This window comes from Hyaena hyaena, unplaced genomic scaffold (assembly GCF_003009895.1).
Source record: "Hyaena hyaena isolate Hyena2069 unplaced genomic scaffold, ASM300989v1 scaffold_520, whole genome shotgun sequence".
NCBI classification, from domain to species: Eukaryota; Metazoa; Chordata; class Mammalia; order Carnivora; family Hyaenidae; genus Hyaena; species Hyaena hyaena.
Window position 1 is genome coordinate 883,320 of NW_024081152.1, and position 26,200 is coordinate 909,519.

The 26,200-nt window shown below is 39.0% G+C and overlaps 1 protein-coding gene across 1 annotated transcript in view; it reads right to left on the minus strand.

Moving 5' to 3' along the window:
* The window catches only part of OVCH1 (ovochymase 1), an 81,308-nt gene that overhangs the window by 52,177 nt on the left and 2,931 nt on the right, over positions 1–26,200 (minus strand). Inside the window, exons 5-19 of the mRNA XM_039255270.1 lie at positions 22,997–23,092; positions 22,222–22,373; positions 20,330–20,516; positions 19,531–19,567; positions 18,500–18,561; positions 18,222–18,309; positions 15,996–16,129; positions 14,647–14,787; positions 14,413–14,543; positions 13,073–13,166; positions 11,691–11,819; positions 9,331–9,405; positions 8,203–8,383; positions 2,606–2,678; positions 1,718–1,913 (exon numbers count right to left, since the gene is read on the minus strand). Of these exons, the coding sequence (XP_039111201.1) occupies positions 1,718–1,913; positions 2,606–2,678; positions 8,203–8,383; positions 9,331–9,405; positions 11,691–11,819; positions 13,073–13,166; positions 14,413–14,543; positions 14,647–14,787; positions 15,996–16,129; positions 18,222–18,309; positions 18,500–18,561; positions 19,531–19,567; positions 20,330–20,516; positions 22,222–22,373; positions 22,997–23,092 (1,776 nt within the window). The remainder of the gene's footprint in view (positions 1–1,717; positions 1,914–2,605; positions 2,679–8,202; positions 8,384–9,330; positions 9,406–11,690; positions 11,820–13,072; positions 13,167–14,412; positions 14,544–14,646; positions 14,788–15,995; positions 16,130–18,221; positions 18,310–18,499; positions 18,562–19,530; positions 19,568–20,329; positions 20,517–22,221; positions 22,374–22,996; positions 23,093–26,200) is intronic.

The following is a 26,200-nucleotide window of genomic DNA, read 5'->3' on the forward strand; positions in this document are numbered from 1 at the left end:
TACACTAACGTCAAACTACAGTCATGTGGGATGAAATGATAAAACCGGGTCATGCAGAAAGTGATGGAAGGGCACTCTGCGGCAGTGAAGTGACATGGGGAAGGAGTGCCGTTCTGAGCTGCGAGCAGAACGATGAGGAGGCAGCTCAGAGAAGACTGGAGCAAGAGTATTCAAGCTTCAGAAAGCAGAAGTGGTGTTGTGCTGAAGAGGAAGGAAGAAGACCACAGTGCCTGAAGGGGACACGGTGGGGGAGTAGGGTGGGGGGGGTGAGAAGGAAGTTGGAGAGGTAAGTGGAAGCCATGTCACAGAGAGTTTTCCAAGTCAGGCTAACAGTTCAGACTTTATTTGAAATGTAAAAAAAAAAAAAAGCGCCATTCAAAGAGTATCAGCTGAACCATGCTGATTTTTTTTTAAAAATATTTTATTTATTTCTGAGAGAGAGAGAGACACAGTGTGAGCAGGGGAGGGTCAGAGAGAGAGGGAGACACAGAATCTGAAACAGGCTCCAGGCACTGAGCTGGATGTCAGCACAGAGCCTGACGCGGGGCTCAAACCCATGAACCACAAGATCATGACCTGAGCCGAAGTCGGCCACTTAACCAACTGAGCCACCCAGGCGCCCAGGCGCCCGTGAACCATGCTGATTTTAAATCCTAGCTTTGATATGTATTAGTTACGGGATCTTAGCAAGTGATTTAAATCTTTTGAGCTACAATACCCTCATTTACAACATGGGGAGGATAAAACCTCCCCATCTAGTGGTTGGGCAGGTTCGAGGAAAATGCAGTTTGGCGGCAGGTGGCACAGTAAGCTACGCTCGCGCACAAGCAGATTCCAAAAACTGACACATGAACAGAAGAAAAAAGTAAAAGAAAATGATCTACAGTGAAAAGAAGCAAAATGCAAGCATTAACCCATTCAGATCTGTCGGTAGTTTGCTACGGCTTTAAGAACTGTGCGAGCTAGCCCAGGGGCTGGCAGACCACAGCCAGCAGACCGATTCCGTGCCGGCCCCACCCCAAGCCCTCCTAGTAATGACTTGTACCCTTTACAATGATTTTAAAAAACCCAAGAGTAATATTTTGTGACACATGAATATTATATGAAATTTAAATTTCATAAATAAACTCCTGCTGGAGCACAACCACATCCATTCTGTTACACATGTGTGTCTACGGCTGCTTCCACTACAATGGCAGAGTCGGATAACTGTGACATGGAACACATGGCCAAAAAATGTACTGTTTGCCTCTTTACAGATCTGCCCTACCTATAATTAGTCACCCTGAAGGAATAATATTAAGACCGTTTATTCTATAATCACCTATGACTAAATAAAACATGGGTTCTATCTTTTATTTTTTTTTTTTTTTATTTTTTTTATTTTTTTAAATGTTTTTATTTATTTCTAGGAGACAGAGAGAGAGACAGCATGAGCAGTGGAGGGTCAGAGAGAGAGGGAGTCACAGACTGAAACAGGCTCCAGGCTCTGAGCTGGCAGCCAGCACAGAGCCCGACGCGGGGCACGAACCCACGAACCGCGAGATCATGACCTAAGCGAAAGTCGGACGCTTAACCGACTAAGCCACCCAGGCGCCCCCATGGGTTCTATCTTTTAGAAGGAAGAAAGGCTAAAGCAGATACTGCTTGATGTCATTTCCATGCCAAGTTTTCAAAACAACTGGCAATAATGTTTATGCAAAAGTAAAATGTTTACCTTCACTAACGCTTCCCCATCCAGTCACAGCACAGATCTCAGAGGAGAAGAGTGGCTCCATGCTTTGTGGGAGACACACCGGCCTCACTATGGAGTTGAACGCCAGAGGAGAGCTCAGTTGTATTAGGGCGATGTCAGAGTCAGAGCTCTGTCTATCAAAGTCTTCATGCACCACGATGTGCTTTGCCCTTCTCACCTGTATCAGTGGCGAGCAAGCGAATTACAAGATGAAGTCAATGAGTCAAACTACTTCCTTGCATAATAGTCCAAAATAAACCTTAAATCTCTACATTTCAATGCATCAGTAATGAAGGTGGCTCTGTACTGAACTGAAAAGGGCAATCTCTGTTTATAATTTGTAGGAGGCCATGAATCACTTTCTGAGGACTAGAAGTCTCATAGAAAGCAGGCTACCTGGACCTGTGTAAACAGACTTGAATTTCTTTTCCTGACCTGCCTCACTTAATTCTCTGATGAAATTGTGAGCTCAGATTAATAAAAAATCTTTATTTTTTTATTAAAAATTTTTTTGAATTTTTTTTTTTTATTTTTGAAAGAGAGAGAGAGAGTGTATGAGTAGGGGAGGAACAGAGAGAAAGGGAGACAGAGAATCCAAACTGGGCTCCAGGTTCTGAGCTGTCAGCACAGAGCCTGACACGGGGCTTGAACTCACAAACTATGAGATCATGACCTGAGCTGAAGTCAGATGCTTAACTGACCGAGCCACCCAGGGGCTCCGCACATTGTATCTTTAAATGTTGATATATCGGTAAGTGCTTATGGGGACTAGGAAATGTATACCTAATTACATATTTTGGCTAAAGACATTCCCCAGCATGTGGTAACACTTAGAATACAGGCAGGATGACCCTTCAAAACATTTCTCACCTGCTCCGTTGGTTCCTTCAAGGTTCTATCATGGTCCCCAGCAATAATGGTCCAAAAGAGTGGATTATTTTTCCTGGACAAAGAACAAGAAAAGTTTGACATGAAGAGACATTTTTTACCATTTGGTCTAACCCCATGTGGCTCTGCCAACATGCATTTGTGTTTCGCTCAGCCAGATGCCATTATTCCCCTGTCTGTGTGACACCTGTTTCTGTGACCTCCTGCCTGGGAAGGTACACCACACCCCCTGATCTACCTGTAGAGCTCTTAATAATGTATCCTGCCCCTTTCTTTTGGCCATAAAATGACCTTGGAGCCTCTACCAAATATCACCAAAGGCTGTTTTTAAGTTGAAAAGTTAAAAACTACAGCTTACTTTCATTTCACAGTGATGTTAAGAATACAGTAAAAAAAAACAAAAAAACAAAAAAACAAAAAAACACCTACATTCATAATGAGGTAGCTTCTGGTCTATGTTTTACTGTTAAAAGTAGGCAAACATTATCTTACAGGAACATATCTCAAATTGTTTTCTTTTAGCAAATCACCAGAATTAATGGAATGGAGGGCAAAAAAATTATCATTTTACAAAACAGGTAAAACTCACCTATGGCACGTAGGACATTATTTTTGGGACATGATGAATGGAAGAGGCAATAAGGGAGCTGCTGGGTGTTGGCACTACTTTGTTTTGTGATGTGGGTACTAGACACGTGGGTGCCCACTTTGTGAAAATTCCTCTAACTATAAACTGGACATTTGCCCCCTTTTGAGATACTTCAAAAGGATGTTTAAATAAACAACTTAAATCAGTATCCATTGATCCGCCACATCAAGATTTTCAGCTGAAGAAATATCTGAAGAAAGAGTCCTTCAATTGTCACATTATATTGTGACTTCAGCTTGGAGATTCTTTAAGTTTTCAAAACTGTTTGCTTAGGAAAAGTTATTGAAATGATTTTTCAATACACTTTATTCAAAGGAGAAGTTTCTTCACACACGTAGGCATCTTCTGTCTAGTCTTAACCATGCTCATTTCAATTCCTTGCATGACGAGTCTGACTTATTCATGTGTTTCAATATGACTTTATTAAAGGAGCCTACTCAGGTAAAGTGCTTGGCAAATATCTTGCAGATGGTAATGACTTCATAATGGTAGCCATTATTACTATTATTATCTGCCATGCACTCTAACTGAAGGATTAAACTTTATTTTCAAAGTCACCCTCTAAATTATTACTTGGTAGTAAAGAAACTTATTTCCTAAAGTCACTCTACTTCTTAGATAGAGGATGACATGCACAATGAAATGAAATAATAAAAATCATGATATAGTTGATAATGTAGATCACAATTTCTAGTGAAGTTTTACATGCACGGTCATCAAATACCCTTTAATTTGGTAGAACACCGTGTAAAAATCGTTATGACAGAGCAACATACATGTTATGGGGCAACAAAGCATGAGTTTTTCCAATAGTAAGATAATAACTGATCAAAGTAACAATTGATGGATTTCTCCATCTTATCCCCCCGCTACCTATAATCAAGCTTCATTTCTTATATCCTTAGGGTCTCATCCCCAGTCCAACAATGGGACATGTGCCACTTACTGCTTTGGGAGAAGAGAGAATCACTGCTGAATTACAGAAAAAAAGGGGCTGAAACTGAAAACATTTAGGTTTAAGGCTGAAATATTCCAATATAAGATTGCAAAATGAATTTAGTCCCCTACACTAAAATTCCCAAATGAGCACAAAGACCAGTGTGGAGTCAGCAAAAGAAAAATACCAGTTTTCCCTAAGTGTGGAATAATATCTGGGAATTTCTTACAAATGCAAATTCTCGGGCCCCACACCAGACTTACAGATTCAGAAACCCTCCAGGTGATTCTGGTTTGTGCTACAGTCTGAGAACACTAAGAGTGAGCAGTGCCAGAGAAGCCAAGGGAGGTGGTCCAATGCTGCTGTCACCCTTAATGTCTCTGGAGTGCTACCCAACAATGTCACATAGCCTGGCACCTAGTGCCCTTCAGCAAAAATGATGTCTACTTCAGCTTCCACACTTTGCAAATCTCCCCAGTTGGCTTATCCCACATAGAAAACATCCCTTATCAATGGATTTGGATATGTGGCAGCCCCCCTCAACAGAAGATGGAGACCTGAGTGTCTATCAGGCCCATGAAGATGAGGCAGGGGGAACAAGTCCATGAAGCAATCCACCGCAGAGTTCCCAAAAACGCAGAACATACCAATGTTGTTACTCTGGCCTATTAGACGCTTCTGGTATAAAGCGCTTTATATTTGAAGCTATTTAAGGAATAGCTTCAAAAAGACATTTCTCTGCTAAAATAAGTAGTCAACTATGAAGAGTTAAAGAAAAAATGAGTCACACAGACATTTTCTATATCATTATAAATATATGGCACAATATTTTGTACAGAAAAATCATAATACACATGGTATATACAAATACTATAAAATGGATGACTATGTGCTTAAATATTAGTGGGAAATCAGATAATTAAAACAGTATTGATCACTTCTAAAGAAGATGAATGGATTCGTGAAATGGAGAGAGTATTTAGATTTTACTTGATAACTTTCTTTAACTGCCTTTACTCACAAGCATTACTATTTTAAAAATCTTTTGTTTTTTAAGAAATCAAGAACTCACTAATGAAATTGCATACAAATTCCGTTTGTGGTCAACTTAAATGGTTCACAAACATTTACAGCTGACTGTGTTTATTAATCTCAACTGACTCATCAATTTGAATATCCACCTTGTGAAGAATGGTTTTGCTGCAAGGTCTCTGGTTCATCACCAAGAATTCCAAGAATAGACTACACCAGTTGACAAGGGAATCTGCTGAAATGTCTCCTGTGCCTTGAGCTTCAATACTAATATTTGTCTTTTCTAATACATTAATTTTTACTAATTAATCAGCTACCATTGAGTCTTATTTTCCATGATATATAAAAATGAATTCTGACAGAATTACTATAAAATGGACATTTCCAAGGGAGAGAAAGCCTAGAATAAATGATGTGGTATTGGACTGATGTAAACATCCACGTGAAGTCATGTTTAGTGTAATATAGATACAGAAAGATAGCTATGTTTATAAAATGGGTTAGTAACTATAGCTATATTTCCTAGCTCTTTTAGTCTAGAGGACCTAGTGCAATAACACCCTAGTAGCAGCTAGTACACTCACCACTTAGACCTTGATTTCTCATAGCATTCCCAATAAAATAGACCAGGACTCATTGGAGAAATGACTGATTCTAGAACTGAGGAGGGAATACATCAGATAAACCTGGAGCATTTTGTAGTCTCACAAATGGATAGGGGCATGTTAAAAAGATAAGAGGCCACCCTGAAGGAACTGACACTGGTCAAAGCTGGAACAATTTGAGCAACAAAATAGTTATGTAGTATTTTAATGTGTATTTATTTTTGATAGAGAGAGAGAAAAGGGGGAGGGGTAGAGAGAGAGGGAGCCACATAATCTGAAGCAGGCTCCAGGCTCTGAGCTGTCAGCACAGAGCCTAATGCGGGGCTTGAACTCACAAATGGAGATATCATGACCTGAGCTGAGGTCGAACATTTAACTGACTAAGCCACCCTGGTACCCCTGTAGTTTTTAAAATAAATATCCCTGAATCCATGATGATATAAACACATTATTTAATAAATAAATCAGGAATAAGAGACATATCTCCCATACAGGAAAATTTCAAACAATTTATGTAGACACTTTCTACCCAAGAGGTGAAGCTTAGTACCCAATGCCTCAAGTGCAGTCGATACTAAGTGACTTGCTTCCAAAGAGCAAGTATGGAAAGGGGGAAAATGTAACTTTATAATGGAGACACTTGGCAAGTACTACCTCAACCAGGGATCAAGGTTAACATCATCAGTGATAAGTCATGTTGATAACATGTACCCTTGAAATGATGCAATAAGAATGGCATATGACCTCTGTGATTTTCCTTCTCCAAAATCATAATCTCAGTAAAACCATGAGGAAATAGCAGACAAGCTTAAACTGAGGGACCTTCTACAAAATAACAGATGAGTACTCCTCAAAACTGGGAAGGTCATCAAAAACCAGGCAAGTCTGTGATACTTAGGACCAAGAGTAGCCTTGCGTGCCATGCCGATCAAATGTAATGTGGTATCCTGAACGGGAAAGGGAACAGCAACCACAAACACCTTGAGCCAGAGGAAATGCAGCATGTTTGAGGAACGGGACTGGCCCATTATGAGCAAGCAGGGTCAAGGCTGGGTCAGATAGACGGGGAGTGGTTCTTGATCATGGCTGTACACTGGAATCATGGGAGGAGGTTTTTTAAAAGTTTATTTGTTTATTTTGAGAGAAAGAATGCATGAGCAGGGAGAGGGGCCAAGAGAGAGAGAGAGAGAGAGAGAGAGAGAGAGGAGAGAATCCCAAGCAGGCTTCTGCACTCTCAGCATAGGGCCTAATGCAGGGCTTGAACCCATGACCCATGAGATCATGACCTGAGCTGAAATCAAGAGTCAGATGCTGAACCTACTGAGCCACCCATCTGAGAAGTTTTAAAAAAAGAAACAAACTACCAGTGTCTAGAACTCACCAACTAGTGACTTAAGTAGTTTGGACTGAAAATAAATTAATTACAGGTGTACACAGACACATAGCTTATCTATATAACATTAGTATAAGAGCAATTCACAGTAAAATAGAAACTGCAATTCTTTTTACATTATCAAAACCAAGAAAAACTAAGCAATATACTAGTTTTAGGGATTCATAGATGTTAAAATTTAAAAAATAAACAATGGTATCATAAATACAAAATTTAGCATAGAGTCTACCTCTTGGCAGGACTCCTAGGGGGTCTTAGAGAATATTCCTAAAGAAGATAAAGAATATTCCTAAACTGAGTGGCAAGGATACATATGTATATTTACTAACTATTCTTTAGACCACAGATATATCATGTGCAGTTTTTTTATATCATGGCATAATTCACAATTTAAAACCCTGAAAAAGGAAAAGTTTAGTTCACTGGTGGTCTAGTGACCAATGTGGTAGATTCTCCTACTGTGCTTTCCACTGTTTGGACCATATTTTAGGAAAAACAACACTAAATCAATCCAGAGGAAGTTGTACCACATGGTGAGGCATCTGGAATTACTGACCAACAATAGAATGATGAGCATTTAGCTTAAAAATGAAATTAAGGGACAATGTGAGAGACATCTTCAAGTATAGGAAGCACTGTTATGTGGAAGAAGAAGCAGACTTAGTTCTTGTTTTCCAGAGCTCCAGTAAATTTAGACCAATAGGTTCTGCTAAAGAGAAGTAGACTTGCGCTCAACATAATAATCAGATTGCCATAAATGGGATGAGCACGTACAAGATTTGATCAACATTTTCCTCACTGATATTGTTTAAGTAGAGGATAGATGGCTGTATAGAAAATCAATGAGAGATTCCTGCTTTAGAATTAGTCTGGATGACTTCAGTAGTCAGACAACTGTATCATAGGCATGGTCATAAATACACATCCTGAGTACATTATTAAAATAGCATCAGCTTCACTCACGATTGCACACAGTGGGCTGCAGTGAGAATCCAAGTTGGACTGAGGATGGCACCTCCACACTGGTGACTGCCTCGAAACCTCACACCCACCTGCCATGGCCAACAGTGGGGGCAGGCTTCCTCCCCCGCTACGGTTCTTCTGGAAAGCCACCAGAGACGAAATGGAGGGATGCCACAGATGCCTATAGCAGAGAAGGTGAAATTAATGACCCATCCAAATGAAATAAGAAAAAACATATACCTCCTCCAATGGCTTACAATAGTCGGCAGTAGTAATCCCCAAATACCAGGTGAGCTTTATAGAGATATCAACTCCCAACACCCACCTCTGGGCAAGATTTTAAAAGCTTGCCTTGGTAACTCTGCTAAGCATTTTGGTTTTTAGTTATTGGCCTACAGAATAGTATTTACTCATTTATTTAATAAATATTCTTAGTGCTTGGTATTGCCAGGCAATGTTCTAGAGAGTGGCGCTCTAGGTACCGGTGATCTGTCAGTGAATAGAATAGATAAAAATCTTGGCGCTTTTGGAAGTTACATTCTAGTGGGATGGGTTTTTTTTTGTTTGTTTTTGTTTTTTTAATTAACAGGGCATACAAGGTTTTTCATTATATATCCTTGTTTCTTCTCTCTCATGGCATTTTATCCTATTATAGCTCTCTGTACAACTTTCTATTATAACCCATCAACTAGACCATATTTAATAAACATGCCTACAGAACAAAGAAAGATCATAATTTTTGACCAGGTACTTCAGATGACAAATAAGTTAAAAGTTGCCAGTGTGTGCTAAAATGAAACAAAACAAAAACCTGTGTTTTCTTCCTTTGCCTCAAAATGCATAATCATATTAACCACTGATTCTAGAAAGATACTTTAAATACTAAGTTTGCATAGGTACAAATGAGGACAAAGGATTACTCTCTGCACCCCTTTCTTCCAATCATAAAGATTATTTCTTCTTCCCTTTATTTATACATGTATATGCAAAGCCAGACAAGATTCTGGAAGTTTCATGGACCTAAATGTAAAACTTATTCTTCTTCACTGTGAAGTTATATTAATGTAAAATGAGGCTTTCCAAAGAAGAAAGATTAAACAGATAGTAACCACATGACCATTAACTCACCATATGGAATGGCTTTTGCAGAAGACACAGGATTGGCTTTGGGAGATGATGTTGATCCAACTTGGTTTGAAGAGTCTACAGAGAAAACATGTTTTCAACTGAGAATATTTAAAGTGGTCTACACTAGCTGACCCTGCTTGCTTACCCTGGTCAATCATAAAACCACTCCACTATTGACTTTACTACTACTACCTTTCCAATGCTAAATGCCAGGTCCCATAGATGTGATTTGTTATATATCTCTTAAATTCCTGGTGTATCTGACTGTTTTAAGCATTTCTTCCTTCTTTGGCTTCATGAAATTACTCTCTTGATCTTCTTGATAAACGATAACCATCTCTTCTCAATTTCAGTCTTTTTTTTCAAGACCCTATCCTTCAGCCTGCAAGATATTCCACAAGGTACTGTTCATAACCCTATTACTATTCATTTGCATATATGTGACTTCCACATTTCTCTCTTCAATCTCAGTCTCTTTTCTGAATTCTAGATGTAGAATATGCTAGATATCTGCATCTGGATCTCTCACAAGCTCATACAAATACACTTGTCTCAAACGAAACCAATTGATTTCAACAGTCATCACAGTCTTGTTATGTTTCTCTATATGATTTAGTGGCTTTACCATCTACCTAGCCATCAAGCTAGAGTCCTGAGAATCATGCTGGAATTTTTTCTCCTTCATATATCACCTTTTCCACAACGTATCTGATCAAGGACTATATGTAGAATAAATTCTTACAACGACTTATTCACTACTCTCCTATAAACTCACCCCTAATCTCTATCTTTATCTTCCACATTACCACTAAGGTTTGAGTTCTGCTTCACCTCTTGGCAGTTATGCATCTTTGGGAAAGCTACTCAACCTCTGTGAACTCTCTTCCCTCATCTGTGCAAAGTAAGCATTGTATAAACCTCTTAGGTTTGTAAGGAGGAATAAATGTGGTAATGCATGCAAAATGTTTAGTCTATACCTGTTACAAAGAAAGTAACCAATAAATGTCAGCTAGCTGTCCTATCACTCTGGTACCTAAAATTGAATGCCTGAATCCATCATGATCTGACTCTTGCCTTTTCTATCATTCCCTCCGAAACTTGAACAATGCTGAATTTTTTGTAGTTTTTTTTGTACATCTCCCATTCTCTTCCACACTAGGGTCTTTCCAATGATATTCCTTTCGTTTAAGTAAAGGCTGCTCTATTTTCTGGAATCGCTAGAAAACTATAAATTCTTCAAAACCCTGAAATGTCCCAAAACAGAGCTGGTCAATCTCATTTCTGAATTACATTCTCTAATCTCAATTATCTACTTTCCATATAAGGTGCTTAGAGTCTTTTCTGATCATTTAGTGGATGTAGTTTCTTGGCTTCACCAGAGTTTCTTGTTAAAGCACAGATTTCTGGGCCCATCACAGATCTATAGGATCTAAATATTCAAGGGTAGGCAGGAATCTGCATTTAAAATTTGTTTTAAAAAATTTACTGTTTATCTCTTTTTGAGACAGAGACAGAGCATGAACAGGGGAAGGGCAGAGAGAGAGGGAGACACAGAATCTAAAGCAGGCTCCAGGCTCCGAACTATCAGCACAGAGCCTGATGCGGGGCTCAAACCCATGAACTGTGAGATCGTGACCTGAGCCGAAGTCGGATGCTTAATTGATTGAGCCACTCAGGTGCCCCTAAAAATTTTTTTAATGTATATTTAGTTTTGAGAGTGGAAGGGAGACAGAGCGTGACCAGGGGTGGGGCAGAGAGAGAGGGAGACACAGAATCTGAAGTGGACTCCAGACTCTGAGCTGTCAGCACAGAGCCCAACGTGGGGCTGGAACCCATGAACCGTGAGATCATGAACTGAGCCAAAGTTGGACGCTCAACTGATTGAGCTACCCAGATGCCCCAGGAATCTGCATTTTTTGGGGACACCTGCGTGTCTCAGTCAGTTGAGCATTTGACTTAGGCTGAGATCATGATCTCATGGTTTGTGGGTTTCAGCCCCACATTAGGCTCTGTGCTGACAGCTCAGAGCCTGAAGCCTGCTTCAGATCCTGTGTTTCCCTCTCTCTCTGACCCTCACCTGCTCACACTCTGCCTCTCTCTCTCTCTCATATAAGTAAACATTTAAAAAAAAATGTTTTTAAGTAGGCTCCATGCCCATGACCCTGAGATTAAGAGCTGAGCTAAGATTAAGAGTCAGATGCTTAACCAGCTGAGTCACCAAGGAGTCCTAGGAATCTGCATTTTTATTTTGCCACCAAGGTGATTCAAGCACCCTAAATTCAAATAAACATGGCTAAGTGATATTCTGTATAACTATTTTCACAAGCAAAAATTATCACCATGCTAGTGCTTATCCTCACCTGAGAGCAAAAAGGTGAATCTAGCCTTGAAGCCTTGGAAGTTATTTTCACCATCACTTTTAAAATGAATCACCAGCATGTTATTAGGACTGAATATTGGAGTAGGGTTCAAGATTCCACAAAGTTTGGCTGTAAAAGTTTTAGGGAAGTTTGATTTACAGTTACACAAATTTTTTAAAATCAGAAACAGAGATAAAACATTAACTAATTTTTTCCCAGCAATTCTGGTTTTCTTCAACTTTAGTTTGTAGGCACACCTTTCCATTGTATGTGGGAGTCAAACACTAGTTTCAAGATAACCATGTGTCGTAATTTTATCTCATAGAAAAACACTAGATAGAACAAAGACATCTGATTTTTAGTATGCAATGAAATGTTAATTGATTTTTAATGTACACAGTGCAAAGGGGTGAGTTAAAGAAAATCTCAAACTTAGTATCCTCCTTCCAAACAGAAGGTGGCTATGCTTTATGTGAGGAAGTAACACCTGAAATTGGCTTCGCTAGAAGCCTACTCTATACCGGTCCTATTCAGCTGGGTGAGGGGGATTGTGCCTCCATTGACCTGCCTTGAATATCCAAACATTCCTAAACACCTATATTCCTGGTCTCAGACCCACACTGACACCTAACTAAAGGACAAATAATAGGGATCTTAAGGGAGTGGCTGCACAGCTGGAAGAGATAACTTTTCATGCTAAGTAAATTGGTAGGTCAAACTTGAAAGTGTATTTGAATTAGTTCCAAAAATTAACTTTTAAGATTCAAGTAGAAACTATAGCTTCTGGGTTTTTTTTTGTTTTTTTGGTTACTTTTCTTACACACTAAAATATCAGCAATTGAAGAAAATAATGCAGAAAGAAGTTTAGAAAATTACCTTAAATAATTGCCAAACACATACTCAGAGTTACTGTTTCCTTTTATCCCCCAAGGACTTTGCATTCACTTTCCAAATATTCTGAAACGTTCTCCAAATTTTGCATGTTTCTATTAAAAATCCTACTGGTGAGGGGCGCCTGGTGGCTCAGTCGGTTAAGTGTCCGATTTTGGTTCAGGTCATGATCTCACAGCTCATGGGTTCGAGCCCCATGTCGGGCCCTGAGCTGACAGATCGGAGCCTGCTTTGGATTCTGTGTCTCCCTCTTTTTGTCCCTCCCCCTCTCATTCTCTGTCTCTCTTTCTCAAAAATGAATAAAAATTTTAAAAAATTAAAAAAAAATCTTACTGGTGAGTCCACTGTTGGCTCGTGGGTTAAAGCTAAGGTTTTCTGACACGTGAGTTTCCAGAATAAGAAATCCTCATTCCCATCAACTTTGTGGCACCCAAGGAGGCTAGTGAATGTTACGAGCTATTCTCGTGCTTTACAGATGGACTCTTACCCACCTGACTCGTGCTCCTCTTCAGGATCGCCGTAAATCACAACAGCGTCATACATACAGTTTTGGCTAAATTCAGTGATAAAGTCCTCAAATTCCAACTGTACGAATTAGAAACATAACCAGAGAAGGCAGAGAAGGACAAATATCATATGTTTGCACATATAGGAGGATTAGGAGGAACTTAACGGAGGGACAAGGGGGAGAAGAAGGGGGGAAATAGTGGGGGAAAGGGAGAGAGGCAAACCATGAGAGACTCTTGAATGCTGACAAAAACTGAGGACTGATGGATGTGGGGGGGAGGGGGGGTGGGCATGGAGGAGGGCACTTGTGGGGATGAGCACTGGGTGTTATGTGGAAACTAATTTGACAATAAACTATTTGTAAAAAATAAAATTAAATTAAATTTAAAAAGTAAATAAATAAATACAAACTAGAAGTAAAAAAAAAAATGAATGAGACACATGAGACATGATTTTCCACTTCATTTGGGTCTAATTCTACTACACATCTATGTCTCTAATGTCTATTAAAATATAAATCTCATTTTCTTAGTCTCCATACCCTCTCACATTAGAAATTCCATTAAAAAAAAAAAAAAGAAACATAACCAGAGAAATGGTCAAGGAAGAGAAGAGATAAACTTTAAAAGCTTCCTTCTGAACATGAAAAGGCCTGCAGTCACTCCCTCCTATTCCATTGATAGAAGTATAGTAATTGCAGCCTCTTTGGAGACCGATTTGGCAAGGACTGTGAGGTTTAAGTGTGCAAACTCTTTGACATGGAGAGTCCACTTCTGGAAATTACAAACATCCACATGTGTCCCAAAACACTGACACAAGAATGTAGTAGTGCTTTTAGCCTGGAAACCCACTAAGTGGCTGCTAATGGGGAACTAGCTTAAGAAATTACGGAATATCACACAATCTAATTTTATGCAGTTGTTAAAAAGTGCTCTGTGGACTCATTCAGAAAGGTCTTTTGAGATATGTTTAAGGAGAAAAAGCATGGCGATGTAAATATATGCATGTGTGTACTGCTCAGAAGACCTCTCTAGGGATACTAGTGTTCACTTGCCATTAGGAGGTAGGATGGGTGTTAGGTAAGAAGGAGGCATACTTTTAATTGTGTTCTCTCTTAAACTGCTGGAACTTTTCAAAGCACATTTATAGATCCAAATAGATGGATAGATAGACAGACAGAGGGATGTAGATTGATACATCTATGTATGGCAGTGAACAGAAGCTTTTAGTCACAATGGCAGTTTCATAGCCCAGATGAAGCAAGCTCTGCCTAAACAAAAGAGCTAAGCTCTCAGTGAAGTAAAGATCTTCCTTAGTTGCTTACCTTTATAATGTGTTTCTCTGGAGCACGAATGAACCAGTGACACTTTACATTCGTGGGATATGAGTCAGGGTAACTGGCAGAGTGAATCATCCCTTCTTCCACCAATACGGCCACACTCCCACACCCTGAACCTGTTGAAGTGTCAGGGAAATCCAAAATGAATGGCCAAAGGTATTCCCTCTCCCTTACCCCCATATCAAATAAAAACGTCAGGGAATGAAATATCTGAGATACCAGCTTCTGAGTTCTTCCGAACAGCCATAAAAGTAAGCTCAAAACTACTACCACTGTTTTCTGTATCAGAAACAAATGCAATGGTAGCCTCATTGGTCTCTGTCAGCAATGGTGAAGGCACTATATCTCCACAGACCTTACCTTAAAAGGAAATAGCATTACTAAAAATGGCAGAAACTTGTTATATTTTCCCTCATCCTATGTTCCAGGAACTCTCTGTTCTCAACCCACCAAACTATTTAGTGGTTAATTTAATTTTTCCGCACTTTCTGTGTCTGTGTTTTTAGATTCCATTTGGTTTCTTAAACTCAATCTCACATGTCTAAATTCTACTCATCCTTCAGGGCCCGACTCGAAGTCCAGTTCTCATAAACCCTCCTAAACACCCACTGAAGTAAGAGCTACCTTTTCTGAATCACCACAGCACATTTCCTGTACTAGGTCATCTCCTACTTTATGGTACACGCTTAGATGCCTCATCGAACTGCAACTGCAATAGAGCAGAGACTGTTTTTACTCCACATATGTATAGGACTTAATATGATTGATATCTGGTACATAGTTGACTTTTTAATAAATTTTGTATGATTGGTTGAAAGAATGGTTCCTAAGGTAAATTGCAGGCCTGACTGTGAAATCATTTAGTTGATGAATATTATAACCCTTAGCACAACACCTTATCTACAGCATCCTGTCAATTTGTAAAAAGATATTTGTCCTAATCATTGGCCTAAGGACATCTAGAGACCAAGGTATATACCAGCTCTAGAGACCTTCTATCAAGATGCTTAACACATAATATTTCAATTAAAGTTATCAGTGATGCTTATATAATATATAAGTGGTATTCCACAAATGACCTGAAATGATCTATTGTCATGGGAGAAAAGAACATTATAAAACAATGTGAAGTTCAATGTGTACAGTTAATATGCATAAAAGAGTATACGGTACCTTAAAATGTTAATAGCATTTATCTCTAGGTGGTAGGATTTTTAATGGTTTACATTTTCTTCCAGTTACTCATTTGTCTTTACCAAATTTGGCAAACAGGCACCCATTTTTTTGATAAAACAAAAAAAAAAAATAGATGCTGCCTTGAAAGGAAGTTTCTGATAATTGTGAGATCGATGTCATTCAAAACTGCTATTGAACTTGAGAAGGGAATAGAGGAAGCTCACTCAGTATGCCGGTCATTGGTTCCTCTCCTACCACACCCATTCACTCCTTCAGTAAAGGGATGGTATGTAAAGTATCCTATGGGCAGAAACCTAACTTCAGGTCCCTTTGCACATCTTCAGTTGTTTAGATATTCTAACATGACAAGAAAAAAAATGTAACATACGTACTAATAAGCACTCCATTGCTTGATTGTAAAGATATATAGCCATGGTCACATCCAACTTGATTTTGTATGTCTAAACTTATAAATTTTATCAGGATGATTTTATCTTCTGGTACCATTATTTTCCACATACATAAGCTAGATAGGGGAAGGTAGAGGAAGTATAATAAATGGGACAGTCAAGTGTGACAAATAAGATCTAATATATGGCTTTAGCTCACAATTCATCAATAACAAAAATCATAAAGGCTATTAGACGATAAGGGCAGTAGAAGTTCCTTATGTGAGAATAGTTTATACTCAAATTGTTGGCATTTATCCAACAAACAGAAGAGTTAATTAGAGAGTGGCCAGAAATCACCCTTTAAATTACATTCAGTTATAAAATGCTAGGATTTTGATCTATAAATGGAAAACCCTAAGATTCATCTCTTTGTTCTAACTTATTAGCCTAATTGAAAATCATAATGTTCACTTCAGGGGAGCAAGTCCAATTCTGCCTGTGTGGTAGTTTCTCAGATAAGACAGTTCCTTCTTCCTCTCAAGTCTTCTTTGCATCAAAACCATTCCTGGTTCCTCCTACCATATCTCCCAAGATATTGTTTCAAATTTCTTTCCATCTTAGCCATTGTCCTTCAGATAATTTCCAGTTTATCACTGTCCCTCTCTAAAGATTGTACCTGAAGACCCCTCCCAACTCCCCCTGCCTAGCAATCTAATAAAAGAGGACTCTCACTCTTGTTCTAGATGCTATTTTTCTAAAAGTTTAAGCAAAGATGGCACAGGCTTTATTGGTATTATATTATTACTAGGTTGGCACACAGAAAATCAAATTAGACTTTTTAAAATTTTAGAGAGAAAGAGAGAGGGAGCACTCAAGCTGGGGAGAGGGGAAAAAGGGGGGAATGAGAGAGAGAGAAAGAGAATTGTAAGCAGGCTCCATGCTCACAGAGTCTGATGCAGAGCCTGATCTCATGACCCTGGGATTATGACCTGAACCGAAATTAAGAGTCAGATGCTCAACCAACTGAGCCACCCAGGTGCTCCTCAACTTAGACTTTTAAGCCTTTTAAATATGGGCTGAAATTAAGCCACATCATTTCCTTTCTATACTTATAACAAATATTTACAGTCATTATACATTCATTTTACAAATTATTTTCTTGCCACCATTTTAGTTTCCTATTGTTTATAGCAAAAAAATCTAAGCAGCTTCTCATGAAATTTAAGGTACTCTATTACCTTAGGTTAAGACCTAACAAGTCTTTTTATCTTCACTGTCCATTGCTACACCAGTCCTTATTTATGCTAACATTGCTGTCCAGCCTCCTTGTGACTCACACCATCCAGATAACCATGATATTCTCCACCTCCTTGACATTTCTTATACACAGTTCTCTGTACCTCGCATGATATGTTGAGATCTCTTAGATACTCGAGCTACAAACAACTTCATTACCTATAAAATAACTATCCTTCAATGCCTAGTTTCAATACTGTACCCTTCACTAAAACATTCCTGTCTCCATGTCTCCCAACCACAGTATAAACACACACGTCTCACAAACCACTGCCATGGGAATTCATCTTTCCATCTTTCATAACATCACCCTATACCTGGGTAGTGTGGATTATAAAGCTTATTGGTCTTATTTTATAGTATAGTTCTTTTTATCCAGATCATAAACTCATAGAACTGTGATCTACCTTTGTATATTTTTAAATGCTCATACAATTTTTAATATCAATTTAGAACACCTGAGGAAGCGAACTACTTGCAAAACTTATTTCTAAAGCTTAAAGATACCTTTAGAGGGGACAGAGTATGTAGAAAAAATTTAAAGACACCGAAGCTTATTCATCTCCAGCTATTTTCCATCTTCTGGGAACCAAAATATTACCATTATTACCGAAAAAAGTAGGAAAGGATTCATCACTAAATTCCTGTAACAATCTCACTAACAGATGGTGTTAATGTTGGATATTTGAAAACATCAATTCAGGTAAGCTCTACTCTTAATACTACTTGTGCTGATGATTTGTATTGGTGGATATCAGAAATAACAGTCAGCAAATATTTGCTAATCAGAAAATATCAGATGAAACACACAGACTTTTATGGTAAGCAGATAAAAAAATTGAGATATAAGATAAAATTGGCAAAACATAGTCCTTTAAGAGGTCTGATGTTGGGGTGTAACCCAAGAATCATTCTATGTTGAATACATACCAATTATGAGAACAGTTGCTTTCTTTGGAATGGAGGTAATGAATCTTCCCATATTCTCCAAATAACACTGTTTCCTGAGATCTACAATCTTTCAAAGTGTAGAAAAAAGTTGATTATTTACCTCAGCTATGAACAGAAATTCAAGACATATGGTACAAAGCTTGAAGCTTTGTAATTTATATAAATTTATGGGAATGCATGTTTTTTAGATGCTTTGACCTAGACACTGTACTTGCAGACTTCACTGAGATAATTTCTAAATCATAATTGTTCTTTACCTGAGTCCTTCAGATTTAATAATTCCTTATCCAGTTTTTGCAAATCATGAGTAACAGCAAGGCTTCAAATTTATAGCACATGGAACTAATATGGCTTTTTCCGTCAACTCGCACTAGGATATCCTGGGGTTATAATAAAATACCTTTGTATAAAAATACTAATGTAAAAGTACAATTTTATATTTAAATTGTTTTATTTTTAAACTTTTTATATTTATTTTTTTGTTTATTTCTGAGAGACACACAGAGAGAGAGACAGACAGCGCATGAGTGGGGAAGGGGCAAAGAAGGAGGGAGACACAGAATCTGAAGCAGGATCCAGGCTCTGAGCTGTCAGCACAGAGCCTGACACAGGGCACGAATTCATGAAGCATGAGATCATGACATGAGTTGAAGTTGGACGCTTAACCAATCGAGCCACCCAGGGGCCCCAAAAGTACAAAATTTTAGCAGTGACATGGCAAGTGTCTATCTTGCACTCAGAAATTTCAGATTCCAGTGTCACATTTTAATTGTTGGAAACTAGAAGAAATAGGCAACTGTGGGATGAGAAGCTTAGATGATGTTAAGGAAGTGTTATTTAAATAAATTGTCACATTGTGCTATTCATTTGATTGTGGAATTAACCATTACTGGCTGATTTCATGGCCCTTTTTAAATATTGTTGTCATTAACCTTTGTTCAGGGCTTGTTAATTCTTTTAACCTTCTCTTTCAGGTGATGAAAATGGGATAGAATTGCTACCAGGAGAGAATCTCCCTGTGCAGTAATGACAATGAACAGAAGGCTTTTCCTATGAAGCTCAAATGAGGGTGGCAAGCCTGCTCTAGGCAGAGGGAGCTCTGGTGTTCAGCTGGACCAGTTAACAGTGGTACTTCTCGAATCATCAGCAAGGTGGCTGATCTTGGACAACAATGAGGGAGGGCTGGAGGGCTAGAGAGAACCCTGTGCTCTGACGCTCTGGCTCCCGGCCTTGAAACGACTTGGTTCTGTTACTGAACTGCTCCCTCCTGTAATCTGTGTGTCCTCACGCCTCTCCGTTGTGCAGAGGCTGCCCCCTGGGCATTCCTTGTGCATGTGCTGCCCATCTGCATGGCAAACCTGGTGTCCCTTGGGACTGAGCCCCTCCACCCTGTTCTCAGTGCTCTGACAGCTCTCAGGGACTTAGCTCACCCTGTAGCTTAGCTTGGCCCACCTGTCATCACAAGGGCCAACTTATTCCTCTGTCTTCCCAAATAGTAAGAAAGTTCCCTGAGGACAGGCTTGGCATCTCCAGACCCACATCACTTGTTTTCCTAATTCTAGATTTTAGAGCTGCAAAGCAAAAGTAACGCTCTAAAGCCTCCCTTATTTTCCTCCACTGTTGCCAAGTACAATTAATAAAGGTGAGTGGGGAAAAATGGAAGGGGAGTAATTTAGTTTCAGTGCTCTAAACTAGTTTAAAGGAAAAAGGTATGTCACCTGGATAAATAAATAAAGAATTCTTTCTCAAAGACTATTTTGTAAAAAAATCTCATCGATACAAAAAAAAAAAAACCAAAAAACAACAACCCGTATCTCATGAAAATCTACATGAACATAAACACGAAGATCCAGGCTCTGTCCAAGTTAAGTTCAAGTTAAATTGAAAGAGATCAGTTCTCATGAATTCAGAGATTTGTTTATATACATTGGATTAGGAATTGAAAACCAGAAAAATTCATGCTTTCTTTTAGAGCTTAGCTCTGATTCTATCCGCAACATATCAGAGTAACGACCCTTGAAATAAGCATGATCAATTTTTGATTTAGAACAAAAGTTGGGTGATGAATTCACAGAAATTACACCTACCTGTGAACATGTTCTGAGTGATAAAATCCATCAACTCAAACACCTTGGAGAAAATGCCAGGTGATGCCCTTCTATGGTTATTTCTTAAAGGCCAACCTCTAGTCCAGCCAGCTCCCCGGGAAGTTATTCCAGCAAGGACCCAGATTCCACTGTCTCTGCTACAAACAAATGGACTTCCAGAGTCTCCCTTTTATGGGACAGAAAAAGAGAAAACTTGAAAATATTCATGAGTTAAAAATATTTCAGCAGGCGCCCAACCAACAAGCAGCACTCGTCTCAAAGAGAGAGACATATATGCCCTCTGGTTACTGTCCATCAACATTTTTGTTACCCATCTTTTTGTCTCTCCACCATTAGTTTCAAGGTACAGTCTTTTTGCCCAGATGTAACCTCCTTGCAACCACTGCCTGCAGTCTTGCTGAGCTTACACTCAATTTCTCTCTTGCCCCTACTTCTTTGTGAGCAACGGGTGAAAGAAGTAGGGGAAATTGACAGGTACATTCTTCCACTCGACTTTGCTGTCTATAATTGCTAGGAAAGACTGGGTCATATCCAAGTCTACAGTACCAGTGAACTGAGTATTCAAGTTCATGCAATGGCTAAAGGGTCTCAAAACAGAACTGAAGCCTAATTTTGTCCCAGAGGCTATATTTATAGGACTGTTCTGAGTGAAGGATAAAGAACTTGCGATTTTAGGGGGCACTTGGGTGGCTCAGTCGGTTAGGTGTCCGACTTCAGCTCAGGTCATGATCTCACGGTTTGTGGGTTCGAGCGCTGCATCGGGCTCTATGCCGATCTTTAGCTCAGAGCCTGGAGCCTGCTTCAGATTCTGTGTCTCCTCCTCTCTCTCTGACCCTCCCCTGCTCACGCTGTCTCTCTCTCTCTCTCTCAGAAGTAAATTTTTAAAAATTAAGAAAAAAAAGAACGCGTGATTTTAGGTTTCTTTAATAATCCTTCATAATAATGTGCTGCTTTGAGAACATGTACCAGTTCTGTGTCAGAGATTAAACCCTCTTCAAAAGGCATAGAACTGAGGGTTTACCCCTCCTCCCCAAAAGGACTGGCTCTCAGGGAATCAGACAGGATAAAGCACCCTTCATCTACCTCATCTACCTGTGTTCCACTTCAGAAAGTGGCATAATTATAATTTTCTATCTCCTCCCTTCCAAGCTCTCCCTGATCCTTGTCCTTTTACCATTCACCCAGAACAAAAAAGTCAAGAAATTTCCCAAGAGGTAATTTTAAGGTGCTTCCTACAGCAGTTTCAAACTGTTTGCTGGGGAAGAATAAAGACTCCCAACAACTCCAGTTAAAAAAATAGGCTTTCCAGGTAAATTATCTTCTCTATCTAAAACTTACAACTCATGTCTCTCATAATTGGTCTCCCCTTCCTCTAACTTGCGGAGATCGATCTTTCTAAGCTGCTGTAGTCAGTCTTGGGAGGTCACTGACAAGAAGTTTTACCCAAGTAACTATAGCTATGCCATCTTCGGTCAAACTTTGTACAAACATCGCATTCTGCACCAAAGGCTTAAAAAAAATCAAAATATTTAACAAAAGATGGAATAAAAAATTGTTTAACAAAACAACTAGTTGGCCAAAGTGCTCTTGCTTCATTCCGTTAGGCTGCAAGCGTTGAACCCAATTCCCTCCCCATCGTCCCTCCTTCCATCTTGCCAAAAAGAGGGCTGGGGTAAGAATCAGCATGGAACAGGAAAGAATGCTCTCAGGCCAGCTCAAGTCAACCTTTTCCGTAGAAGCCTGGTGGAAAGATGAACAACAACAAAAAAGACTTTTGAAGCAGTTAGTCCCCACAAGCAGCTCATGGGGAAAGGCAGAACCCACTACCACCTACGTGATAACGAATAACTGGGCTGGTTTATGCTTTCTACCCGGCAGGCCTCCCTTAGCCCATCAGGAAAACGAGCACACATCCCGGTCCTTCCCAGGAGAGCAAAGTTCATACCCGTGAGCACAGTATTACATGTTCTGTCATCCATGATGAGAAGTTCCACGTCTTGTAGGACATCTGAATATTCTGATGCTGTGGAGATGGACTGGTGTGTTAGTCAACAATTGTCCTCACGGAAACCGATCAGCAAGAACCCTACAGGTATAAAGCTATTTCAACCATGTTTAATCAAAGTGTGGAAGTCCTTTCGTAAGATGCGAATTAGATATGTGATACAGGACTTTTTTTTTTTTTTTTAATTAGCAGATTTTTTTTTTAAGGTAATATAGGCAATTGTATCTTTTCTAATCCTATACTTGAAGTTTCCCTAAGTGGAAAACTTTGTCAATAAAGTGGTATTTTGTGTAATTCTTTGTTTTGAAAAATCATAGTATTAAAGACAAGGAGATTTAACTATTGTGACTATTTCCTGATTATCCCTTCACTGTATTCTCCTTCATCTGTCATAGTTGCTTGTCTGTTTCCTCTTTCTGACACACCACAACCAGAATGGGCAGCAGTAGTTTTATGTAGAGCCTTAAGTACAGACATTTTTATGGTGAAGACAACCAGAAATTTTCATTGGATCATAACCCAGGGGGAAAAAAACCCAAAACAAAATACGATAAGTGCATTACTCACCACCAATAAAATTTCTGCTCCTAGTGGGCAAAGAAATCTAAAAGTATAATTATCATTTTTTCGATGCCTCTTACTCTCTGAAGTCTTGCACCATCCACTGGTCATGCAGAGAGTCCCTGCTTCAAATTTATCATCTTTGTTGGGGAGACAGATTGGCTGAATAGCAGTTCCTGGGAAAAGAAAATTGTAAGGTTCCTGGGCAGACAATGGATGCTGAATATATTTGGAAAAGTGACAACCAGTTGATTTCATAGCTTCTACACTTTCCCTCTACATATAATATCAATATATACTTTAAAAGTTTTCCCCTCTCATAAAAAGCTATTTCGTATTTATAGAAATTTAGAAAAACACAGAAAAAGTAAAACAAGGAAGAATACAATCCAGTGTCCTACACACCACCTTGACCCTCCAAAACTACTAACATGTTAGGGTAAAAACACTTCTTTTTTTTTCTTTCCAAGATTTCATTTAAATTCAAGTTAGTTTACATATAGTGTAGAGTTGGTTTCAACAGAATTCAGTGATTCATCATTTACATGTAATGCCCAGTACTCATTCCACCAAGTGCCTTCCTTAAGGCCCATCACCAATTTAGCTCATCCCCCCCACCTACCACACCTCCAGCAACCATTAGTTTGTTCTCTATCGTGAAGGGTCTCCTATGGTTTGCCTTCCTCTTTGTTTTTAGCTTATTTTATTTTTCCTCCCCTTCCACTATGTTCACATCGTGTTTCTTAAATTCCACATTTAAGTGAAATCATGGTATCTGTCCTTCTCCGACTTCTTTTGCTTAGCATAGTACACTCTAGCTCTACCCATGTCATTGCAAATGGCAAGATTTCAATCTTTTTGATGGCTGAGTCGTATTCCATTGTATGCATATGTGTATGTATATACATTTTTTTATCCATTCATCAGTTAATGGGCATTCCATAATGTGGCTATTGTTGATAGTGCTACTATAATTCTATAAACATCAGGGTGTATGTGGCCTTTAAATCAGTGTTTTTGTATCCTTTGGGTAAATATATAGTGTAATTGCTGAGTCATAAGGTAGTTCTATTTTTAACTTTTTAAGGAACCTCCATACTGTTTTCCAGAGTGGCTGCACCAGTTTGAATTTCCACCAACAGTGCAAGTGGGTTCTCTTTTCTCCACATTCTCATCAACATTAGTTGTTTCCTGAGTGGTTAATGGTAGCCATTCTGACAGGTAAGAGGTGGTATCTCAGTGTGGTTTTGATTTCTATTTCCCTGATGATGAGTGACGTTGAACATTTTTTCCCGTGTCTGTTAGCCATTTGTAGGTCTTCTTTGGAGAAATGTCTGTTCATCTCTTCTTCTCATTTCTTAACTGGATTATTATTTGGGTGTTGGTTTGATAAGTTCTTTACAGATTTTGATACTAGCCCTTTACTCAGCATGTCATTTGCAAATATTTTCTCCCATTCTGTAGGCTGCCTTTTAGTTTTGTTGATTGTTTCCATCACTGTGCTGAATCTTTTTGTCTTTATAAAGTTCCAATGGTTCATTTTTACTTTCATTTCCCTTGCTTCTGGAGACACGTCTAGTAAGAAGCTGCTATGGCTGAGGTCAAAGAGGTTGCTACCTGTGTTCTTCTCTAGGATTTTGATGGTTTCTTATTTTACCTTCAGGTCTTCTGTCCGTTTTGAATTTGCTTTTGTATATGGTGTAAGAAAATTTTCCCAACATTTATTGAAGAGACTCTCTTTTCTATTGGATACTCTTTGCTGCTTTGTCAAAGATTAGTGGACCATGTAGGTGTGGATCAATTTCTGGGTTCTCTATTCTGTTCCACTGAGGGTATACCCTTGTTGCTAAGGGATAGTTTCCCCTAACAGTAATTGAGTACTACAATGGGGAAAGCACTCTTCTAGACCCCAGTGGATTAGCGGAAAGATAAATCCCTTACATATAAGAGTGTGTATTGGGAGCGGGAATTCAAACAATAAGTAAAATAACTTATTTGGTTGTTACATAGTATCACTCTGGAAAAATCAGAGTAGGGTAAAGAAGATCCAAAATCTGGGGATTAGGGAGGATGGCATGGGAAATATGATTTTAAACATGATAGTCATGGCAAGGGTCATTGAGTAGATAACATTTCTTTTAAGTAGGCTTCCTATCCAACCTGAAACCCAATGCAGGGCTTGAACTCATCACCCCAAGATCAAGACCTGAGCTGAGATCAAGAGTCAGACACTTAAATGATGGAATCACCCAGCAGATTCCCCTGAGCAGATGACATTTGAGTAAAGCCTTGAAACCAAGGGAAGAAACCAAGTGGTTATTTGAACAGAAAGTATTTGAGGAAAATATGAAATAGAATGGAAAGTCCCTGCAGTGGGATCATGTCATATATGCTTGAGGAACAGCTGGCCAGAAGAGCTGGAACAGATTAAGGAAAAAAAATAGTGAAAAAGAGAAACAAACAAAAAACAAGCTAAATCTAGGGATAGGAGGACAGCGATGGCAATTGATAAAAATATTGATTTCCATCTGAGTGTAATGAAGAGCCACTGAAGTGTTTTGAACAGTGTGACATAATATAACTTATATTTTAAAAAGTATTATTCTAGTTGTTAGGTAAATAATAAATATTAGACTTGCAAAAGAGGACGCTAAAGACAATTTAAGAGACCATTAAAATTAATCCAGGCAAGAAAGTATGGTAGCCTAGAACAGGATGGTAAGAGTAGACAGGGTGAGGCAGAAGCCATGGGATTTTCATGATGGATTAGGTGTACAATGTGAGAAAAAGAAGACTCAAGACTAAGTGCAAAGTGTTTAGTTTAAACAACTGGAAGGGTAGAGTTGTCATTAATCAAAATGGAAGGCTATGGGTAAAGCAGATTTAGGATACAGGGGATCATCAAGATTCCATTTGAAACATATTAAGTTTGAGATGCCTCTTAGCCATCTGGGTGGGTGACCAGTAGACAGTTAGCTATACGACTCCTATGAATCCCAGCAGCATGTGTGATAGACAGACAGCATTTGGGATAGTCTTCAAGCAGATGGTGTTTGAAGCCTTGAACCTGGATGAGAATGCTAAAGGAGGGCAGATAGGGAAGAGGTCCAAGAACTGAGCACTGCAACAATAAGGGGTCACAAAGAAGAGGAGGTACCATCATAGAAGACTAAGAAAGGGTGTAAAAAGAGGTAGGAGGAAAACCAACGGACTTCTGGAACTCAGGTGAAGAAGATGTTTCCAGGGAGAGTATGAACAAGTCTGTCAAAACTCCTGTCAAGTAA